The 18,235-nt window shown below is 51.4% G+C and overlaps 1 protein-coding gene across 2 annotated transcripts in view; it reads right to left on the bottom strand.

Annotated features, from left to right (window-relative positions):
- Positions 1 to 18,235, bottom strand: part of MDGA2 (MAM domain containing glycosylphosphatidylinositol anchor 2) — a 413,649-nt gene that overhangs the window by 186,017 nt on the left and 209,397 nt on the right. The window contains exons 4-5 of one of the 2 annotated variants that reach the window (XM_077324137.1): positions 8,772 to 8,980; positions 1,022 to 1,154 (exon numbers count right to left, since the gene is read on the bottom strand). In XM_077324137.1, the coding sequence (XP_077180252.1) occupies positions 1,022 to 1,154; positions 8,772 to 8,980 (342 nt within the window). The remainder of the gene's footprint in view (positions 1 to 1,021; positions 1,155 to 8,771; positions 8,981 to 18,235) is intronic. The other variant, XM_077324138.1, reaches the window with a different exon arrangement.

Raw genomic sequence — 18,235 nt, 5'->3', positions numbered from 1 at the left:
ACTGGCAACCCATGCAGCTGCCTCAGGACCCTCCAAGGCGTTCCTGTGAAGACCCTGGCCACTGCTTTTGGCACCAGCTGCAATCTCCGGGTCAGAGAGAACGTCAGGCCCACGTAGAGCGAGCTGCAGAAATCAGTTCTGGAGGTGACCGTGGCTAGCGATCTGAAGACAGGTAGGGCACTAGTAGCCTCGTCTGACGTAGGTGGTAAAGCGACTGGCGGGCTGCCCTCGTGACCTGTGTCTCCATAGGTAGCGAGGCATCCAGAGTCACCCCTAAATTGGTGGCAAGGGGCGTGATGTTCAATGGCATCGCAGCCAGATTCTCTAAACTCACTTCCTGTCCCACCCCCGTCTTGGAGGGGCTGAGTTTCAGGTGAGTCTGCTTGAGCCACCCAGCCAACTACAAGAGTGTCTCCCTGATGTCTCTGGGGTGAGCATGTCATCTCCAGGTCACAGATAGGTCGCTGCGATCTCAACAGAGCCTTGCTCTTCTTCTGGGCAAGTCCCCTCGCCAGCTGATTGGGGGCAAAGACTGGCAGCAGGAAACCCCTGCCTCCTATGGGAGGGGGGGGGGGCTGGTGACCCTATGCCCACTGCACTTTGTCAGAATCCCAGAAAGATGACCTTACAGGCACACCAAAAAAGCATTTAAAAATTTTCATGCATTACCATGTTTGGTGGAAATTTGCCTGTGTGTCTCTATAACACACAAGGAGACACATATCATAGCATCACAGAGTTGGAAGGGACCTGCAGGGTCATCTAGTCCAACCCCCTGCGGAATGCAAGGAAGGGCCACAGGAGCCAGGCACCCACACAGACCCTTCTGTCCATCGGCCTAAGTTCACAGAATCGGCATTTCTGTCAGACGACACGTAACGGCAGGGCGAAGAGAGATGCAGGGGCAAGGAGCAGGGAAGTGTTGACTATGGAGTCCCAGAATCCGGGCAGGGAAGGAGGGATGCGGGGGGGGGGGGGGGGGATCCGTTGTTCTTGCTGAAATAGCAACAGAGCCGGTTACCTGTCTTGTTGGAGAGCCGGAAGGACACCATTTTGTCGGAGATGTTGCAGACGTTCCTGACCGAAGCCATGCAGCTGTAGTTGGCGTAGTCCTGCGGCCGGAGGTTCTTCAGCTTCAGGATCTTGGTCTCCCCCTGCAGCCAGCAGACAAAAGGGCAGGAAAGAGGGGATTTAGGGAGCAAGGGGACTGCTCGGCCCAAAGGGAATCTCTGTGAATAAAAACAGTTGCTTTTAAGGGGCCCAGAGCTGTCTTATGAAGGTTGCCTGGGTGGCCCAGACCAAACACCCATGGGCCCCAGCAAGCTGCTCTCAGTTCTGGTATGTCAAGGGTCCCTCCCCCCCAAAGACCCCCAAGCAGCAGTTCTTCCACAGCCTTCCAAAGAGAACTTCTGCTCCAAATTCCATCCCCAACTGCAGGGAGAGTTCAACGGGCTCTTTGCCCACCACAGGTCAGGCTTGGGGGTGCAATGAGGTGCTCTGGACATCTGGAAGGGTAAGGACAGCAGGGATCTCTTCACCAAGGCAGGGCAGGAGGGGTGTGAGCTTTGCTGTTTCATTTTTGGGTTGACCTGACAACATTCTTACAACTACTATTGTAAGTCAACTCGACCTTTTCCGCACTACAGACTTGCTATCTTTCACCTGTGGCTTGCATTCCCAAGTGAAGCTGCGAGTTCCCCCCAGCTATTCCGCGGCAGTGTTTGCTTCCCCAACTCGGCCCTGGAAGGAGCCCACTGGGTCTGTCCCCCGTTTGAATCCTCAGGATGCAGCCTCCCGCCCCACATCTCTTCCTTGCTTTCCTCTCTGTTTTCCTTTCCCCCCACCCGCTGTGTGGAGAGCCAGTTTGGTGTAGTGGTGAGGAGTGCGGACTTCTAATCTGGCATGCCAGGTTTGATTCCCTGCTCCCCCACATGCAGCCAGCTAGGTGATCTTGGGCTCACCACGGCACTGATAAAACTGTTCCGACCAAGTAGGAATATCAGGGCTCTCTCAGCCTCACCCACCCCACAGGGTGTCTGTTGTGGGGAGAGGAAAGGGAAGGCGACTGGAAGCCGCTTTGAGCCTCCGTCGGATAGAGAAAAGCGGCATATAAGAACCAACTCTTGTTCTTCTTCTTCAGTGATATCAGGGCTCTCTCAGCCTCACCCACCTCACAGGGTGTCTGTTGTGGGGAGAGGAAAGGGAAGGTGATTGGAAGCCGCTTTGAGCCTCCTTCGGGTAGAGAAAAGCAGCATACAAGAACCAACTCTTCTTCTTCTATTAATACAATTTCTTAGCAGTGCCCTATATGTTTCTGCCACGTCACACCAGTCCTCCATTCCCTTCCCTCCTGGTTTTATGTCCTGCCTACCTCCTTCCTCCCCCCACGTAAGCAACCCTCCTTAAAATGCATTATTTTTTATCACATCTGCTTTGAGAGAGAGAGAGAGCGAGCTGCGACTTTTGTACGCCACTTTTCTCTCCCCGAAGAAGAGAGAGCCAGTTTGGTGTAGTGGTTAGGAGTGCGGACTTCTAATCTGGCATGCCGGGTTCGATTCTGCGCTCCCCCACATGCATCCAGCTGGGTGACCTTGGGCTCGCCACGGCACTGATAAAATTGTTCTGACCGAGCAGTGATATCAGGGCTCTCTCAGCCTCACCCACCCCACAGGGTGTCTGTTGTGGGGAGAGGAATGTGAAGGCGACTGTAAGCCGCTTTGAGCCTCCTTCGGGTAGGGAAAAGCGGCATATAAGAACCAACTCTTCTTCTTCTTCTTCTTCAAAGCAGCTTATAATCACATTCTCTTCTCCTCCCCACAACAGACACCCTGGGAAGTAGGTGAAGCTGAGAGAGCTCTGAGAGAACTGGGCATGTCCCTAGATCCCCCAGCTGGCTGCGTGTGAAGGAGGGGGGGGGGATTAAACCTGGTTGTCCAGGTTAGAGGCCACTGCTCTTAACCACGACCCCACACTGGCTCTCCTTGGAGGCTGTGTGCTCTCTGGTTTGCGGAAGGAGGAAAGCCCTTTGCCAGAGCAAGGACGCGGAACAATTTGGCCGCAAGTGTTCCTTCTCAGCCGTTCTGCAGACCAGCCGGACGAGGTGAAAGGGCCACCCCCGGACTCCCGCTGAGCAAATCTCGGGCCGATCTCCCAAACAGAGTTGTGTTCACGCCGGGAAAATTTCTATCATTTGTCAAAAAGATCCCCCCCAGCCCATTTATGTAATTGGACTTATTATGTCTAATGACTTAATTAGCATAAACACAGCAAACGTAATCTCATAATTGGGCTGAGCAATTACAATACGCAAGGATGATGCAAACGGGGTTTTTTTTGGAGGGAGGGGGGACTTGATAGCTATATGGGGAGGTCCCAATCCTGTCGGCCTAGGAGCAGCCTGACCGTCACGCAATCTGTGGTGCTGTCCGAGGTTCCTTCCCTGCCTCTTCAAAGGCCTTTTCTCATTCATTCAGGCCTTGATCACTGCTGTGACTAGCCCAAGGTCACCCAGCTGGCTGCATGCGGAGGAGGAGCGGGGAATCAAACCCGGCTTGCCAGATTAGGAGTCCGCACTCCTAACCACGACACCAAACTGGCTCTTCATGATAGGATATTATTAATTAGTCGGTAGCAGGAAGGGATGTGCCTAGAGGTTGACAACCCTATAGGTGAGTAAGCCTGAGACCAAGCCAAGCTTATTCTCATTGTGCACAAACCAGAGTTGGTTGTCTTGGATAAAGGGCTCATGGGATGAATCGGCGCATGCGGGGCCTTCTTCTGGGACTGTGAGCGGCTGTCCGGTGCCCTGGGTGCAGGATGCCTCTCTGGCCCGCCAAGATCCTGGGCTGCGTGTGCCCTCAGCTGACCTCCCCCGGCAGGGGAAACATCTACATCAGGGGGAGCCAAACTGCGGCCCTCCAGATGCCCATAGACTACAATTCCCATGAGCCCCTGCCAGCGTTCACTGGCAGGGGCTCATGGGAATTGTAGTCCATGGACATCTGGAGGGCTGCAGTTTGACTACCCCTGATCTACATGCTATGAACTTCTAATTCTGTTTAGCTCCTTTATAAACATCTTTCCGATCACGTTTTTTGCAGAGAGAGAGACAGAGACAGAGACAGAGAGAGACATAGAGAGGGAGACTAATTCCCCCTGACCCCCGAGAAATATAGGAAGGTTGGAGAGGTGCCTTCAGTCACAAAGGTGGCGACTCAAATCTGTTCATTAAATCCCAAAGCAGAAGCACAAATCTCAGGTTCGAGAGAACGCTTTCCAAAACGGGATCTAATTTAATATGACACATCTTATAACCCAGGATGAACTTGTCTAATAGAGGGGATCATGGCAGGCACTTCTGCAAAGCAGCGTTATTAGGGGAGGAATCCCCGGTCGCAAGGAGCCCTTCACTTCTAATTACACACAAGGAGTCCCAGCCGTCCTCTTGGGGTCCCTTCTGCCGTTTACGGGCTTGCGTGTGTAATTTGCCCAAGGAGGCTGCAGGGAGCTCCGTGCCCGACCGGCTGCTGCAGTGGCTGAGATGAACCACATGTAGACCCTGGCCTGACTGGACCCCCCCCCCCAAAATGGAGACAACAGGCTAGGGACCCTCTTAGTCCTCTGGACACAGGCAAAGGAAATAGCCACAAGGTAGAAGCGCATTCATGAGACACACTAGACGGGCGAGGTGAAAGAAGCCCTTAAGGGGGAAAAGCCAGGTCAGATTCATTCATAGAATCCTAGAGTGGGAAGGGGCCAAGCAGGCCATCTAGTCCCACCCCCAGCTCAAGGCAGCATTCCTTCACTGATTCATTTGTTGATTCATTCAAGTAGTGGCTCTTAGCCACAAGGCACAGAGGGAACTTTCTGCATGGGGCAGTGATGCTCTGGCTTGATGGTGCGGGGGGGGGGGACACATGTGGTAGCGTTTTGGGAGTTCTGGCCCCACTGGTGGATCTCCTGTGGGCAGCTGGGCTTTGGATACTGTGTGACACAAAGTATTGGACTTATGGGCCATCAACCTGTTCCTACATAGCTTCTCTTCTCAATCATCCATCCATCTATCCATCTACCAGCCATCCACCAGTCCATCCATCCTTCTATCTATACGTCCGTCCATCCATCCACCTATTCATCCATCCATCCATCCATCCATCCATCCATCCTACCTGTCCATCCGTCCATCCATCCATCCATCCGTCCGTCCGTTGGTCCATCCATTCATCTGTCCATCCATCTGTCTGTCCATCCATCTACCTATCCATCCATCCATCCATCCATCTGTCCATCCGTCCATCCGTCCGTCCGTCCATCTGTCCGTCCGTCCATCCACCCACCTATCTGTCCATCTGTCTGTCCATCCATCTACTTATCCATCCAACCATTCATTCTGTATGCCAGGCAGATACTCTGCCCCTGAGTCCCTGGTCCCCCCACCCCCGACCTTCCCTGTCATGGGCTTGTGAACCACGGGGAAACTACAGCAATTCTTGCTGGACCGTTTTACTGGCAGTTTCCACCTTCAGGTATTCCGTTCTGTGAAGGACACGGAACCGAGCTGTACCATGGCCCGGCGGAAGGCATACCGACAGACGCTTCCCTTGCTTCCCCCATCCTGCCTCCCGGCCTTCCTACCGCCTCCTTGATGCTGAATTCCAGGCGGCTAGCCTAGCCCTTTGGGGCAGGACTTTTCCCTACTGTGTCAATCGGCATGTTCACTGATTGGCACATTGTCAGGCACATCTGATGGTGCCGGGGAAAGCGGAAAGCAAAGGGAATTACCCCTCTTGGGATAGCCCTGCATAGCAGCAGTCCCCAAAGAGACATTAGGTGGGGGGGGGGGCATCCTAAAAGAAATAATCATGCTACCGGATCCAGCCATCCCCCCCCCCCCCAGACGCATATGCCGCAGCGGACATAACTGGGGATTTCACAGAGGCTGAAGGGAGTCCCGGAACGGGGCCGTGAAATGGCTCAACCCCCTCCCCGCAGGGTCTCAGCTGCCGAATTCCTTGGCACATTTTTGCTGGCAGTTTTTAGCAATACAAAGCTGTCAGGTGTAATAAAGGGCAGGAGTGATGGGACTTTCCAAGCCATTAGCTGGATATTATCTATGAAAAGTTGCAAGTTGTTCCGCACAGCCTTGCTGATTGCTCTCCCTGTTATCTCATTTGTTTCTTTTCATGGATCCCACGTTGATCCGCTTCTCCTCCAAAGAGGAGCACGGCGGGCTGAGTGCAGCTCTCGCTGATGTGGCCGCCAGTAGCACAAGACGTGCCTGAGCTTCTGCACCAAAACAGTCCCCAGATGCCACACAAGGGCTTTGCAGGAGGCACCCCCACTACGCCACCGAGGCAGCCAGGGAACAGCCAAGTCAGGTAAGCCACTGAGGCAGCCAGGTAACAGCCCAGGTGACCAGGGGGCACCTGGCAGATGCCCCATTTATGGCTATATCTGCAGGTGAATCCAGAGTGAGGTACCTGGGGCATCACCAGTCTCTCCGCTCCCTGTTTCTTTCAGGGCGACTCCCTCATCTGTTCTGGAGAACGTATTGAGCCTTCACATGACAGCAAACGAGGCTGGCTGGGTGGGAGATGGACAAGAACCGCACCATCAAGGACCTCCCCCCTAACAATAGAAGTGCAGGTCATAAAGGCGGCATGCCAGATGTTCATCCAGCTTTGCCCAATCGGACCCTGGAAAAACTACCCACAGTTATCCGTGGGATGGTCACCTCCATCATTCTCCATTTAGGGGGGGTCAACATGATTATATATGGTCATAATCACATGTTTGTCAACTTTGAGCGGGGATCTGATGGGCCTCATTAGAGAAAAGAGAGAAAGCAGAAATTCTGTCCAAAGAACCTAAAGGACAGGAGATTCAGGACGGACATAGACATATCCTCCTCCAGTCAACCAGCGATTAAAACGTGGAGTATGCTGGCAAAAGATGCAGTGATGGCCACAGGCACAGATGGATTTAAAAGGGGACGAAATCCAATCATGGGCTGCCAGATTGGGGGAGCTCCCCACCTCCTTAAGTTTGGCAGTTTGAGGAAGGTCCACGTGGCTCAGTCCCCTTTTTAATGTCAAACTTCTCGGGACTGCCTAAATGCTCCCCCCCCCCAAAAAAAAAAAACTTTAACTGAAGTATTAAAGGGAAAAATGTTTCCAAAGCTTCCCATCCCAGTGACTCTATTTAGATCTCGTGCCAATTTCATTCTGTGCTGACAATCCCCCCCCCTGATTTATTTTGTTTGCATTGAAATACTCTTTTCTTCTCTTCCTTTTTTTGCACTTGGACATCGTCAAAAGCCTCCTCTCTGATCCCCCTTTAAGGTCAATTCCAGTAGCGAACTAAACCAATACACAGTTACTTTTAAATGTTATCATTTTTTTTTTATTCAGCTATTTGACATTAGCGATAGTCTCATTTTGTTGCACTCCTATGGCTTGTAACAAGCATATTAATGAAGGGAGGATGGCAGAAGTTGCAGAATGGGTGGCATGGACACAACGTATGTGGGGGAATAACCTTTGAAGGGCGTCAAAAGAATGGAGACAAAATCCAAGGGAATCTGTATGCCGTTAAATTAACTTTGGGTCGGCAGTGAAACCAAGGAGAAATCAACACAAAAGCACTCCCAGGAAACCCTGGGAAACAGAGACCAGAGAGTGTACTGACTGCTGTGGGGAGGAAAATCAACACAGAATGACAACAAAAATCTGAGGGACAAGGACACAGGAAGTGAGAGAAAAGTCCCAGAGCTAGAAGGCAGCATCAGATGAAGGCCTCAATCTTTATGTTCTAGTGTTGGCCCTACAGAGGACTTGGCCCCTGTGTGAAATGAGATGCTGGACTAGATGGACCCCTGGTCTGCTCCAGCAGGGCTCTTCTGAAGTTCCCTTGGGAAAGATTGTCTTCTTCTTGAGGTTTCGGTGATTCCCCATCTGATGAGTAAGGTCTTCTGACCAACAGAAAGGAAGGAGGAGCGGATGAGGAGGGAACTTAGGGAAAACAATATCAGCCAGTTCCAGAAAGAGGTTTTATCGGGCTAACACCTCTAAAACCTACTTTATACATTAAACTTCCGTGAATAGAAGGAGATATCACAGCTTCTTGCCAAGAGAAGGCAGATTTGGTTGAAAATTCCTCCCCCTGTTTCTCCATTCCCTTCTCCCTCAAAAAGGAGAGAGGTGATTTCCATGACAAAAGATCTTGCCAAACTTTCCTTCCAGAAGGCCAAGGCCATATTTAATCAACCGATTCTTTCCTCTCTATTAAGACACCACCTTCACCCACCCAAATATTCCTTTTTCCTTGAGGATCAAGGTCTCTTGCCACGATAATAACACACAGTTCCAGATAAAACCAATATAACATAAAATAAAACAGCAAACCCCAAAACCTCTCTTAGAAATTCCGTGCTGTGAAGCACAATGCTTCTGATCAAAACAGGGACGGGGGCGTGTGTCTTTCTTTGATGCTTCAAGAGCAGCTACAAACATTGTGTTGATTTCTAAAGGAGTCTCCCCCCCCCCCCCCAAACACATCCATGCTGTTGCCAAATTTAAGGCTGCCATGCCTTGGGGCGGGAGGGGGTAGTTTCTTGACTGAAACCCCCAGGAAGGGAATGTGAGGAGCTCCCACAATCTCCCCAAGATCAGCAGCATGGCTCGGTTTGGACCGGCAAAGGGGACAACGTCCAACGCAGGAAAGGAAATGGAAATGCAGGGGCAGAAGAAGAGTAATAAAGAGAATGACTGTACCTCCATTCCTACCTGGGTAAAGAAGGGCTCGTAAATTTCTACCCCCTTGTCGGATCCTTGGAGTAGCACCTCCTGCCCTCGCCGCCAGCTGTACCGAACCGGCGGGTTGGAGTTGGCCACACACCTGAGGAAGACGGTCCGCTCATAGTAGAACTGCTCCTTGGCTTCCCCGATGCTCTGGTGGACAGTCACAATGGGGTCGTCCAGATCTGGGGAGGCGAGAGAAGAAGACGGAGGCAGGGGGTCAGCAAAGGCGGTGCGGCGACGATCCACCCAACGCAGGGCCAAGTGGGAACACACAAAATCATTTCGAAATGTTCAAAAGCATTTAAATCAACCAAGAAACATGATATTTACGCCCCGCCCCTTCCTGCGGAGCTCAGAGCACATAACCGCATAATAACAGACTCCAATAAAATCATAAAAACCTAAAGACATTTACACTCAAAGGTGGTGGTGGGGGGGGGGGGTCAGAGTTTTCGGAGCAAGTCTTCCTCAGTTGATAATGGCAAAGCCTGCACTTCTTGTTGGTCTCTCTGGGCCCCGACCATAGGCCTGGTGGAGCATCTCTGCCTTACAGGCCCTGTGGAACGGGCTGAAGTCCCTCAGGGCCCACAGCATTCCACCAGCTGGGGCCCAGGCCAAAAAGTCCCTGTTTGAGGCCAATTTCACTTCATTCATTCATTCATTCATTCATTCATTCATTCATTCATTCATTCATTCATTCATTCATTCATTCATTCATTCATTCAATTTCTTACCCGCCACTCCCGAATGGCTCGTGGCGGGTTACAAAGTCTGTATAAAACACCCAATAAAACTTTCCTTAAAACCCCAGACATAAAATACAATCAGAACAATGAAATAAATGAAATAAAAGAGGGCAGATCCTAAACAGATTTTGATCCACTGGTCTTAATGCTCGTTGGGGAATATAAAGGAAGAGACGGCCCCGTAGATATTTCAAATACAAATATAGAGAGACTATTTTGCAGTGATTAAGATATGTAAAGCACACAGAAAGGGAGAATGGCAAGAACCAATCTAGAGTCCAAGGACTCCTTTCAGACCATAGAATCATAGAATAATAGAATCATAGAGTTGGAGGGGACCTCCTGGGTCATCTAGTCCAACCCCCTGCACTATGCAGGACACTCACAACCCTCTCGCTCATCCACTGTCACCTGCCACCCCCTTGAGCCTTCACAGAATCAGCCTCTCTGTCAGATGGCTCTACAGCTTCTGCTTAAAAATCTCCAAAGACGGAGGACCCACCACCTCCCGAGGAAGCCTGTTCCAGCTGATCTTTATTCAAGTGGCAAGACTTTGTGTGCAAGCACACTTCGTCCGACAATGGAATGGAGATTACTGGGCCACACATATAAGGAGAAATCTGGATTAGCACGCAGCATAGTGAAGATGCTTACCAGATGCACAGTCCAGCGGCACCGCCCTCCTGCTGGATCAGGCCCCTGACCCATCAAAGCCAGTACCATCCACTCAGACAGGTTCTCCGGGGTCTCCGGCAGGGGTCTTCCCTAACACCTCCTCCTCAGCCCTTTTTACTGGCAGTGCTGGAGACTGAACTGGGGACCTTCTGCATGCCAAGCAGGCGCTCTCCCGCTTACCCCTGCCTGCCCTGCGAAGAGCTCAGGCCCAATTCCCGGCATTCCCAGTTTGCAGGACGTGGCAGCGGGTGACGTGAAATCCCTCCCCGGAGAGCCACTGCCAGGCAGCCCCGCATGTTCCTGCACACCGCTCCTTTTCCGTGGGATTGGTGCGTTTGTTTCCCGCAATGCACTGTTAGGAACTTAGCACACTGGGACTTGAGGGATGCATGCAGTTGGTGGCTGCCTCTCTTTGCCGCCTGAGCAGGAGGGGGAGGCTAATAAAAGTGCCGTCATTCGGAAGTCCCCCTTGAGCGTTCGCCTGCACTTTTTTTGGTTCTTCTGCTGGCTGGACAAAAACGTCACGTTGGGTTATTATGTCGGCACGCGTCCTGCTAATGCAACACAAAAGCTGCCAGGAACACGCAGCGTTTGCTTCTTTTGCTAGGGTTTGCGATATCCTAGCAAGTGGATGGGGCGGCCGGACGGCGGCCCAGAAGGGTCAGTCCAAAGGGAGCTCTCCAGAGCAAGGCTGCTGAAATGCCCTTGGGTGGAAAAGGAACTTTTTGGTTTCTCCCTGGGTGGGGGAGAGGCACGACACCCTAACTCTGACCTACGGAGGAGGTTCTCTGCTCTGGCGGGCCTCAGGAGGGGGTCTTGCCACCCAAGTGGTCTCTGCCACCTGGGAAAGTTGTGATTCCAGGAGAAGTCCAGGATCCCCCTGGAGGCCGGCCCCTCCCTGAGCCAGCCAGGGCACTGGGGTAACCCTGTGGTTATCCCCCTGAGGCATTAGCCAAGAAGCCTGTAGAACCAGGGGAGAGTTTTTATCTGGTTTATTTATTTAGTTAGTTAGTTAGTTTTATATTTATATACTGCCGCTTTCAAATGTCTCGCAGCAGTTTACAAAATCAGTAAAATACGATAAAATCCCCTAAAGTACCCCTTAAAACACAATAAAATAAAATAATAAGATAGCATAACAAGATGGCAGGCAATACAAAATATCAACCCCCTCCCCCGTTCAGCATGGGTCAGACTCTCTCTCTGCCTGGGGGCCAGGAAGCTAGCTGGCCTTAACCTAGAGATCCTCGGAGGGCAACACCAGGTACCCCTCTGGCCTCAACCATACGCCTGGCGGAAGAGCTCTGTCCTTCAGGCCCTGCGGAAAGCTCACACCTCCTGCAGGGCCCGTAGCTCTTCCGGGAGCTCCTTCCACCAGGTTGGGGCCAGGACTGAAAAAGCCCTGGCCCTAGTCGAGGCCAGGCATATGTCCCGGGGGCCTGGGACCACCAGTAAATTCATGCCTGCAGAGCAAAGAGCCCTGCAGGGGGCATAAGCAGATAAGCGGTCCCACAGATTTAACTATTGTTTTATGGGGATTTTATTGTGTTACCTGCCACGAGCCACTGTGATGGAGTGGGGGGGGGGTTCTAAACTACATAACAAACAAGATCTGATGAGATCAAGTTAACCTGGACTGTCCAGGTCAGGGCATTTGGCTGTATACACACACACACACATGCTACAAATGCCCAAGCAGAAAATCTGTGTCTTACCAGCCCTGCAGAACTGCTGGAGGTCCCAAGGGCCCTAATTTCATCGGGCAGAGTGTTCCACCAGGTGGGGGCCAGGGCCAAATAGGCCCTGACCCTCGTTGAGGCCAATTTCACCTAAACTTTTTGCAAGGCGACTGCTATATTGGCTTTTCAAGCCGAGCGTCACACCACCCAAGACAGGGGAGAGCTGAAGCCCCTCATCCATCTTCCTACCAACCCAGAAAACCTCAGTCTGGTGCGAACTTAGATGCAGCTTGTTCACCCTCATCCCACCCAGCATGGGCTCCAAGCCCTGGTTCGGAACGTCCCCAGCGTCCTTGCAATCCGTTGGGCAGCGGCCGAGGAAACAACCTTCTGTCCGCACAGAGATCAGAAAGGCCCAGATCTGCAGCGGATCACTGCCTCTCTTACACGATGCATGCATGATGCAGGGGCTTCAAGTGCCAACCAACCTCTGGCGACCCCAGCAAAGGGGCTCTCCAGGCAAGTGAGGAGCCTGCATCTGGCGTACTGCCCTCCAAGTACCGACCCCGCTTGGCTCCTGAGAGCTGCTGAGAGGGGGCCATATCAAGCTGCCTCCTCTCCCCTCCCCACGTTGCCTCCTGTCCTTTCATAGAGGAGGGAACAGCCCTATTGATTCTACTTCCTGTGGTAGCTTCCTCATGAGGAAACCTGTACCATTCCCTTGATTGATTCAAATAGGTAGCCATGGTGGTCTGAAGCAGCACAATAAAATCAGAGTCCAGGAGCACCGTTAAGACCAACAAAGATTTCTTCAAGGCATGAGCTTTCAAGTGCAAGCACTCTTCGTCAGGCTATGAACTAACTCGGCTTTATATCTTCCCTTGGTCATTACTCTCGAGGAAGAAAGGCGCTGCTGTGAGCAGAGCAGAGTGGTGGCACTGCCGCCTGAGGTGTGTATCATAGAATCCTAGAGTTGGAAGGGGCCATGCAGGCCATCTAGTCCAACCCCCTGCTCAACGCAGGATCAGCCCAGAGCATCCTAAAGCATCCAAGAAAAGTGTGTATCCAACCTTTGCTTGAAGACTTCCAGTGAGGGGGCGCTCACCACCTCCTTAGGCAGCCTATTCCACTGCTGAACTACTCTGACTGTGAAAAATTTCTTCCTGATATCTAGCCTATATCGTTGTACTGGTGGTTTAAACCCATTACTGCGTGTCCTCTCCTCTGCAGCCAACAGAAACAGCATCCTGCCCTCCTCCAAGTGACAACCTTTCAAATACTTAAAGAGGGCTATCATGTCCCCTCTCAACCTCCTTTTCTCCAGGCTGAACATTCCCAAGTCCCTCAACCTATCTTCATAGGGCTTGGTCCCTTGGCCCCAGATCATCTTCGTCGCTCTCCTCTGTACCCTTTCAATTTTATCGACGTCCTTCTTGAAGTGAGGCCTCCAGAACTGCACACAGACACTCCAGAACTGTAGGTCACATCAAGTCACAATCGTCCTTGACTGACCCCCTGGGGTTTTACAGGCAAGCCAAGAAGGTTTGCCTTCCTTGGGCACCAACCCCATGGAACATCCTACTTCTAGTGATCTCAGCAAGGATCCCCCAAGGCAAGTTAGGAGCTGAGAGGGTCAGCCATGGCCTTCCTCTGCAGAGGGGGTCTTCCACCCAAGCACTGGGCTCTACCCAGCCAACTACACGCGCGATGTGTATAAAAAATAGATAAAATACATTTTTAATAAGAATTAAAACCTAAATTTAAACTTACAGCCCTGAACACTTCCTAAAATGAACGAAACGCAGACCTAAATTAAGCCATCTTAATTTGACTCCCAGAGGAACTAGAGATCAAATTGCCAACATACGCTGGATCATGGAGAAAGCTAGGGAGCTCCAGAAGAACATCTACTTCTGCTTCATTGACTATGCTAAAGCCTTTGATTGTGTGGAGCACAACAAATTGTGGCAAGTTCTTAAAGAGATGGGAATACCAGAGCATCTTATTTGTCTCTTGAGAAATTTATATGCAGGTCAAGAAGCAGCAGTGAGAACTGAACATGGAATCAACTGATTGGTTCAAAATTGAGAAAGGAGTTTGGCAAGGCTGTATACTGTCGCCTTGCCTATTTAACTTGTATGCGGAGCACATCATGAGAAATGCGGGATTAGAGGAGTCACAAATTGGGATCAAGATTGCAGGGAGAAATATCAACAACCTCAGATATGCAGATGATACCACTCTAATGGCAGAAAGTGAAGAGGAACTAAAGAGCCTGTTGATGCGGGTGAAGGAGGAGAGTGCCAAAGTTGGCTTGAAACTCAACATCAAGAAAACAAAGATCATGGCATCCGGCCCTCTCAAGTCCTGGCAAATAGAAGGGGAAGAAATGGAGATAGTGACAGATTTTATTTTCCTGGGCTCCAAGATCACTGCAGATGGGGACTGCAGCAAAGAAATTAAAAGACGCTTGCTCCTGGGGAGGAAAGCTATGGCAAATCTTGACAGCATCCTAAAAAGCAGAGACATCACCCTGCCAACGAAAGTGCGTTTAGTCAAGGCTATGGTCTTCCCAGTTGCAATGTATGGCTGTGAAAGTTGGACCATAAGGAAGGCCGAGAGTCAAAGAATTGAGGCTTTTGAACTCTGGTGCTGGAGAAGACTCTTGCGAGTCCCTTGGACTGCAAGGTGAACAAACTGGTCAGTCCTAGAGGAGATCAGCCCTGCCTGCTCCTGAGAAGGCCAGATCCTGAAGATGAGAAGGAAGGACTCCCTGGAGAAGAGCCTCATGCTGGGAGCGATCGAGGGCAAAAGAAGAAGGGGACGACAGAGAATGAGGTGGCTGGATGGAGTCACTGAAGCAGTCGGTGCAAACTTAAATGGACTCCGGGGAATGGGAGAGGACAGGAAGACCTGGAGGATCATTGTCCGTGGGGTCGCAATGGGTCGGACACAACTTCGCAGCTAACAACAACAAATTTAACTCCCAAGGATCAAAAGGGATGGGGCAGGCAAACCACGAGGGGGAGGCGTCGCCTAATTGTGGGGCTTCCACTGAAAAGGCACCGGCTCACGTAAGCACCAAATGAGCTCCTTTAGTTGATGTCCCCCTAACATGGACGCCCCTTTTCCTTTTCCACTCTTAGAAGAAGAATGTTTCTTATACCCTGGTTTTCACTGCCCGAAGGGGGCTCACAATCGCCTTCCCTTCCTCTCCTCCTAACAGCCAGCCAGCGAGGTAACATATATAAGTATGACAGTAGCAACACATAGCGACAAACATATATATGTATGACAGTAGTTTGCTGGGCCTCTTACTGTTTAGAACAGGGGTAGTCAAACTGCGTCCCTCCAGATGTCCATGGACTACAATTCCCAGGAGCCCCTGCCAGCGAATGCTGGCAGGGGCTTCTGGGAATTGTAGTCCATGGACATCTGGAGGGCCGCAGTTTGACTACCCCTGGTTTAGAAAGCCCACAGAGGAGCCTGGCCCCGAGGGGTCTGCGTAGGCAAGCTGAGCAGCTGTTGGCCGCTAGTTTTGAGAAGCAGGCAAGTCCCTAATTTTGTATGGCCCGTGGTAGGACTGCCCCTAGGGACACCACTTCCCAAAGGCCTGCGCTGACACCCTGGCCACGCTTCCTAAATTAAAGAGCGGTTAATTTTCAGCAGAGCCAGATCTGCAATTAGTCATGGATGTTAGCCGGGAAGATGTTTCTGCATGGATACATGTTCCCGAGATCTTCTTTTCTCCCCCCAAAGCCTGGTGGAACCACAATTAACTCAGTAAAATGTATTAATTCGTTCTTCCCATTGGAGAGAAAATGCATAGGATCGCTCCATTCCGTTATTTGATATCTTGATGATCCCTGCAATGAAACATCTCAACCAATGCTGCCAGTCAAATCTGCACCTCCTGGATGCTCTGGGGCCCTCCTTGTTGCTTGCGGTTCTCCTTTGATGTAAAACACCAACCCCACAAATCTGAAAATGGAATAGTAGTAAAAGGAGGAAGAGGAGTTGGTTCTTATTTGCTGCATTTCTCTAACCGAAGGAGTCTCAAAGTGGCTTACAGTCGCCTTCCCTTTCCTCTCCCCACAACAGACACCCTGTGAGGGAGGGGAGGCTGAGAGAGCCCTGAGATTACTGAAGAAGAAGAAGAGTTGGTTCTTAGATGCCGCTTTTCTCTACCCGAAGGAGTCTCAAAGTGGCTTCCAGTCGCCTTCCCTTTCCTCTCCCCGCAACAGACACCCTGTGAGGGAGGGGAGGCTGAGAGAGCCCTGAGATTACTGAAGAAGAAGAAGAAGAAGAAGAAGAAGAAGAAGAAGAAGAAGAGTTGGTTCTTATATGCCACTTTTCTCTACCCGAAGGAGTCTCAAAGCGGCTTCCATTCGCCTTCCGTTCCTCTCCCCACAACAGACACCCTGTGAGGGAGGGGAGGCTGAGAGAGCCATGAGATTACTGAAGAAGAAGAGTTGGTTCTTATATACCACTTTTCTCTACCTGAAGGAGTCTCAAAGCGGCTTCCATTCGCCTTCCCACTCCTCTCCCCACAACAGACACCCTGTGAGGGAGGGGAGGCTGAGAGAGCCCTGAGATTACTGAAGAAGAAGAGTTGGTTCTTAGATGCTGCTTTTCTCTACCTGAAGGAGTCTCAAAGCGGCTTCCATTCGCCTTCCCTTCCTCTCCCCACAACAGAGCCCCTGTGAGGGAGGGGAGGCTGAGAGAGCCCTGAGATTACTGAAGAAGAAGAAGAAGAAGAAGAAGAAGAAGAAGAAGAAGAGTTGGTTCTTATATGCCACTTTTCTCTACCCGAAGGAGTCTCAAAGCGGCTTCCATTCGCCTTCCGTTCCTCTCCCCACAACAGACACCCTGTGAGGGAGGGGAGGCTGAGAGAGCCATGAGATTACTGAAGAAGAAGAGTTGGTTCTTATATACCACTTTTCTCTACCTGAAGGAGTCTCAAAGCGGCTTCCATTCGCCTTCCCTTCCTCTCCCCACAACAGACACCCTGTGAGGGAGGGGAGGCTGAGAGAGCCCTGAGATTACTGAAGAAGAAGAGTTGGTTCTTAGATGCTGCTTTTCTCTACCTGAAGGAGTCTCAAAGCGGCTTCCATTCGCCTTCTCACTCCTCTCCCCACAACAGACACCCTGTGAGGGAGGGGAGGCTGAGAGAGCCCTGAGATTACTGAAGAAGAAGAGTTGGTTCTTATATGCCGCTTTTCCCTACCCGAAGGAGGCTCAAAGCGGCTTCCATTCGCCTTCCCTTTCCTCTCCCCACCACAGACACCCTGTGAGATGGGTAAGGCTGAGAGAGCCCTGATATTCCTGCCCGGTCAGAACAGTTTTATCAGTGCTGTGGCAAGCCCAAGGTCACCCAGCTGGCTGCATGTGGGGGAGCGCAGAATTGAACCTGGCATGCCAGATTAGAAGTCTGCACTCCTAACCACGACACCAAACTGGGTACTTGTAAATGTTTCAGCATCTAAGCAAACAAACGAACACGTATTTATTTATTTGTTTATTTATTTATTTCCCATCACTCCCTAGAGGCTCGTGGCGGGTCACAAGGTCATAAAATCCCATTAAAAGATTTTAAAATCCTCCCAACATGGCGGAAAATGCCCTATTACTAAAGGGGGTGGAGAAGGAGGTCCAATGATATTCACTTCAAAAGCCCGGGAGGGGGGGGGAAGGGGGCAGTAGATCTACCTCGCCGACCCCAGCCTCAACCATACACCTGGCGGAAGGTCAATATTCAAAGGTCAATCAGGAACTCTTGGAAGGTGTCAGGAAAGGTGGGATCCCTGTGCTCACCTGACAATGGGGCCGAGCAAAGATGCTGCCCCCGTGCTACTCCGCGGCCCCTCCAAGCGACTCCGTCTTCGGAGGAGCCCAAGGGAGAGGAGACGGAGAAACAACGTCCGGATAATTCTTCTTCCAACGGCCATATTGTGCCAGCGCCTCCCACGGACATTAAAAGAGTTCTTGCGGTCATAACGGCCAGCGATCTGCGGCGAGGCCCAGAGAAACGCCGGCGAATTAATGAGGCAGCCGAACGGCGTTTCCGTCCCTGAACTGAATCCTAATTGCCTCTCCCTGGAAAGAGTTATAATCATCGGCGAGAAAACCCGTCCTCCATGTTGCTGGGAAGCCGCAGAATCGGCCGGGGAGTGGGCAATGACAAGGTCACAGGGTTGCCAGCCTCCAGGGGGTACCTGGAGATCGGCTACTAGAATGGACCTCCGGAAAACCAAGTTCCCCTTCAGAGAATGGCTGCTCTGGAGGGTGGACTCTACGGCAGGGGTAGTCAACCTGTGGTCCTCCAGAGGTCCATGGA

Source organism: Paroedura picta, chromosome 2, assembly GCF_049243985.1.
Source record: "Paroedura picta isolate Pp20150507F chromosome 2, Ppicta_v3.0, whole genome shotgun sequence".
Taxonomy (NCBI): domain Eukaryota; kingdom Metazoa; phylum Chordata; class Lepidosauria; order Squamata; family Gekkonidae; genus Paroedura; species Paroedura picta.
This window is presented reverse-complemented; position numbering and strand designations above follow the sequence as displayed.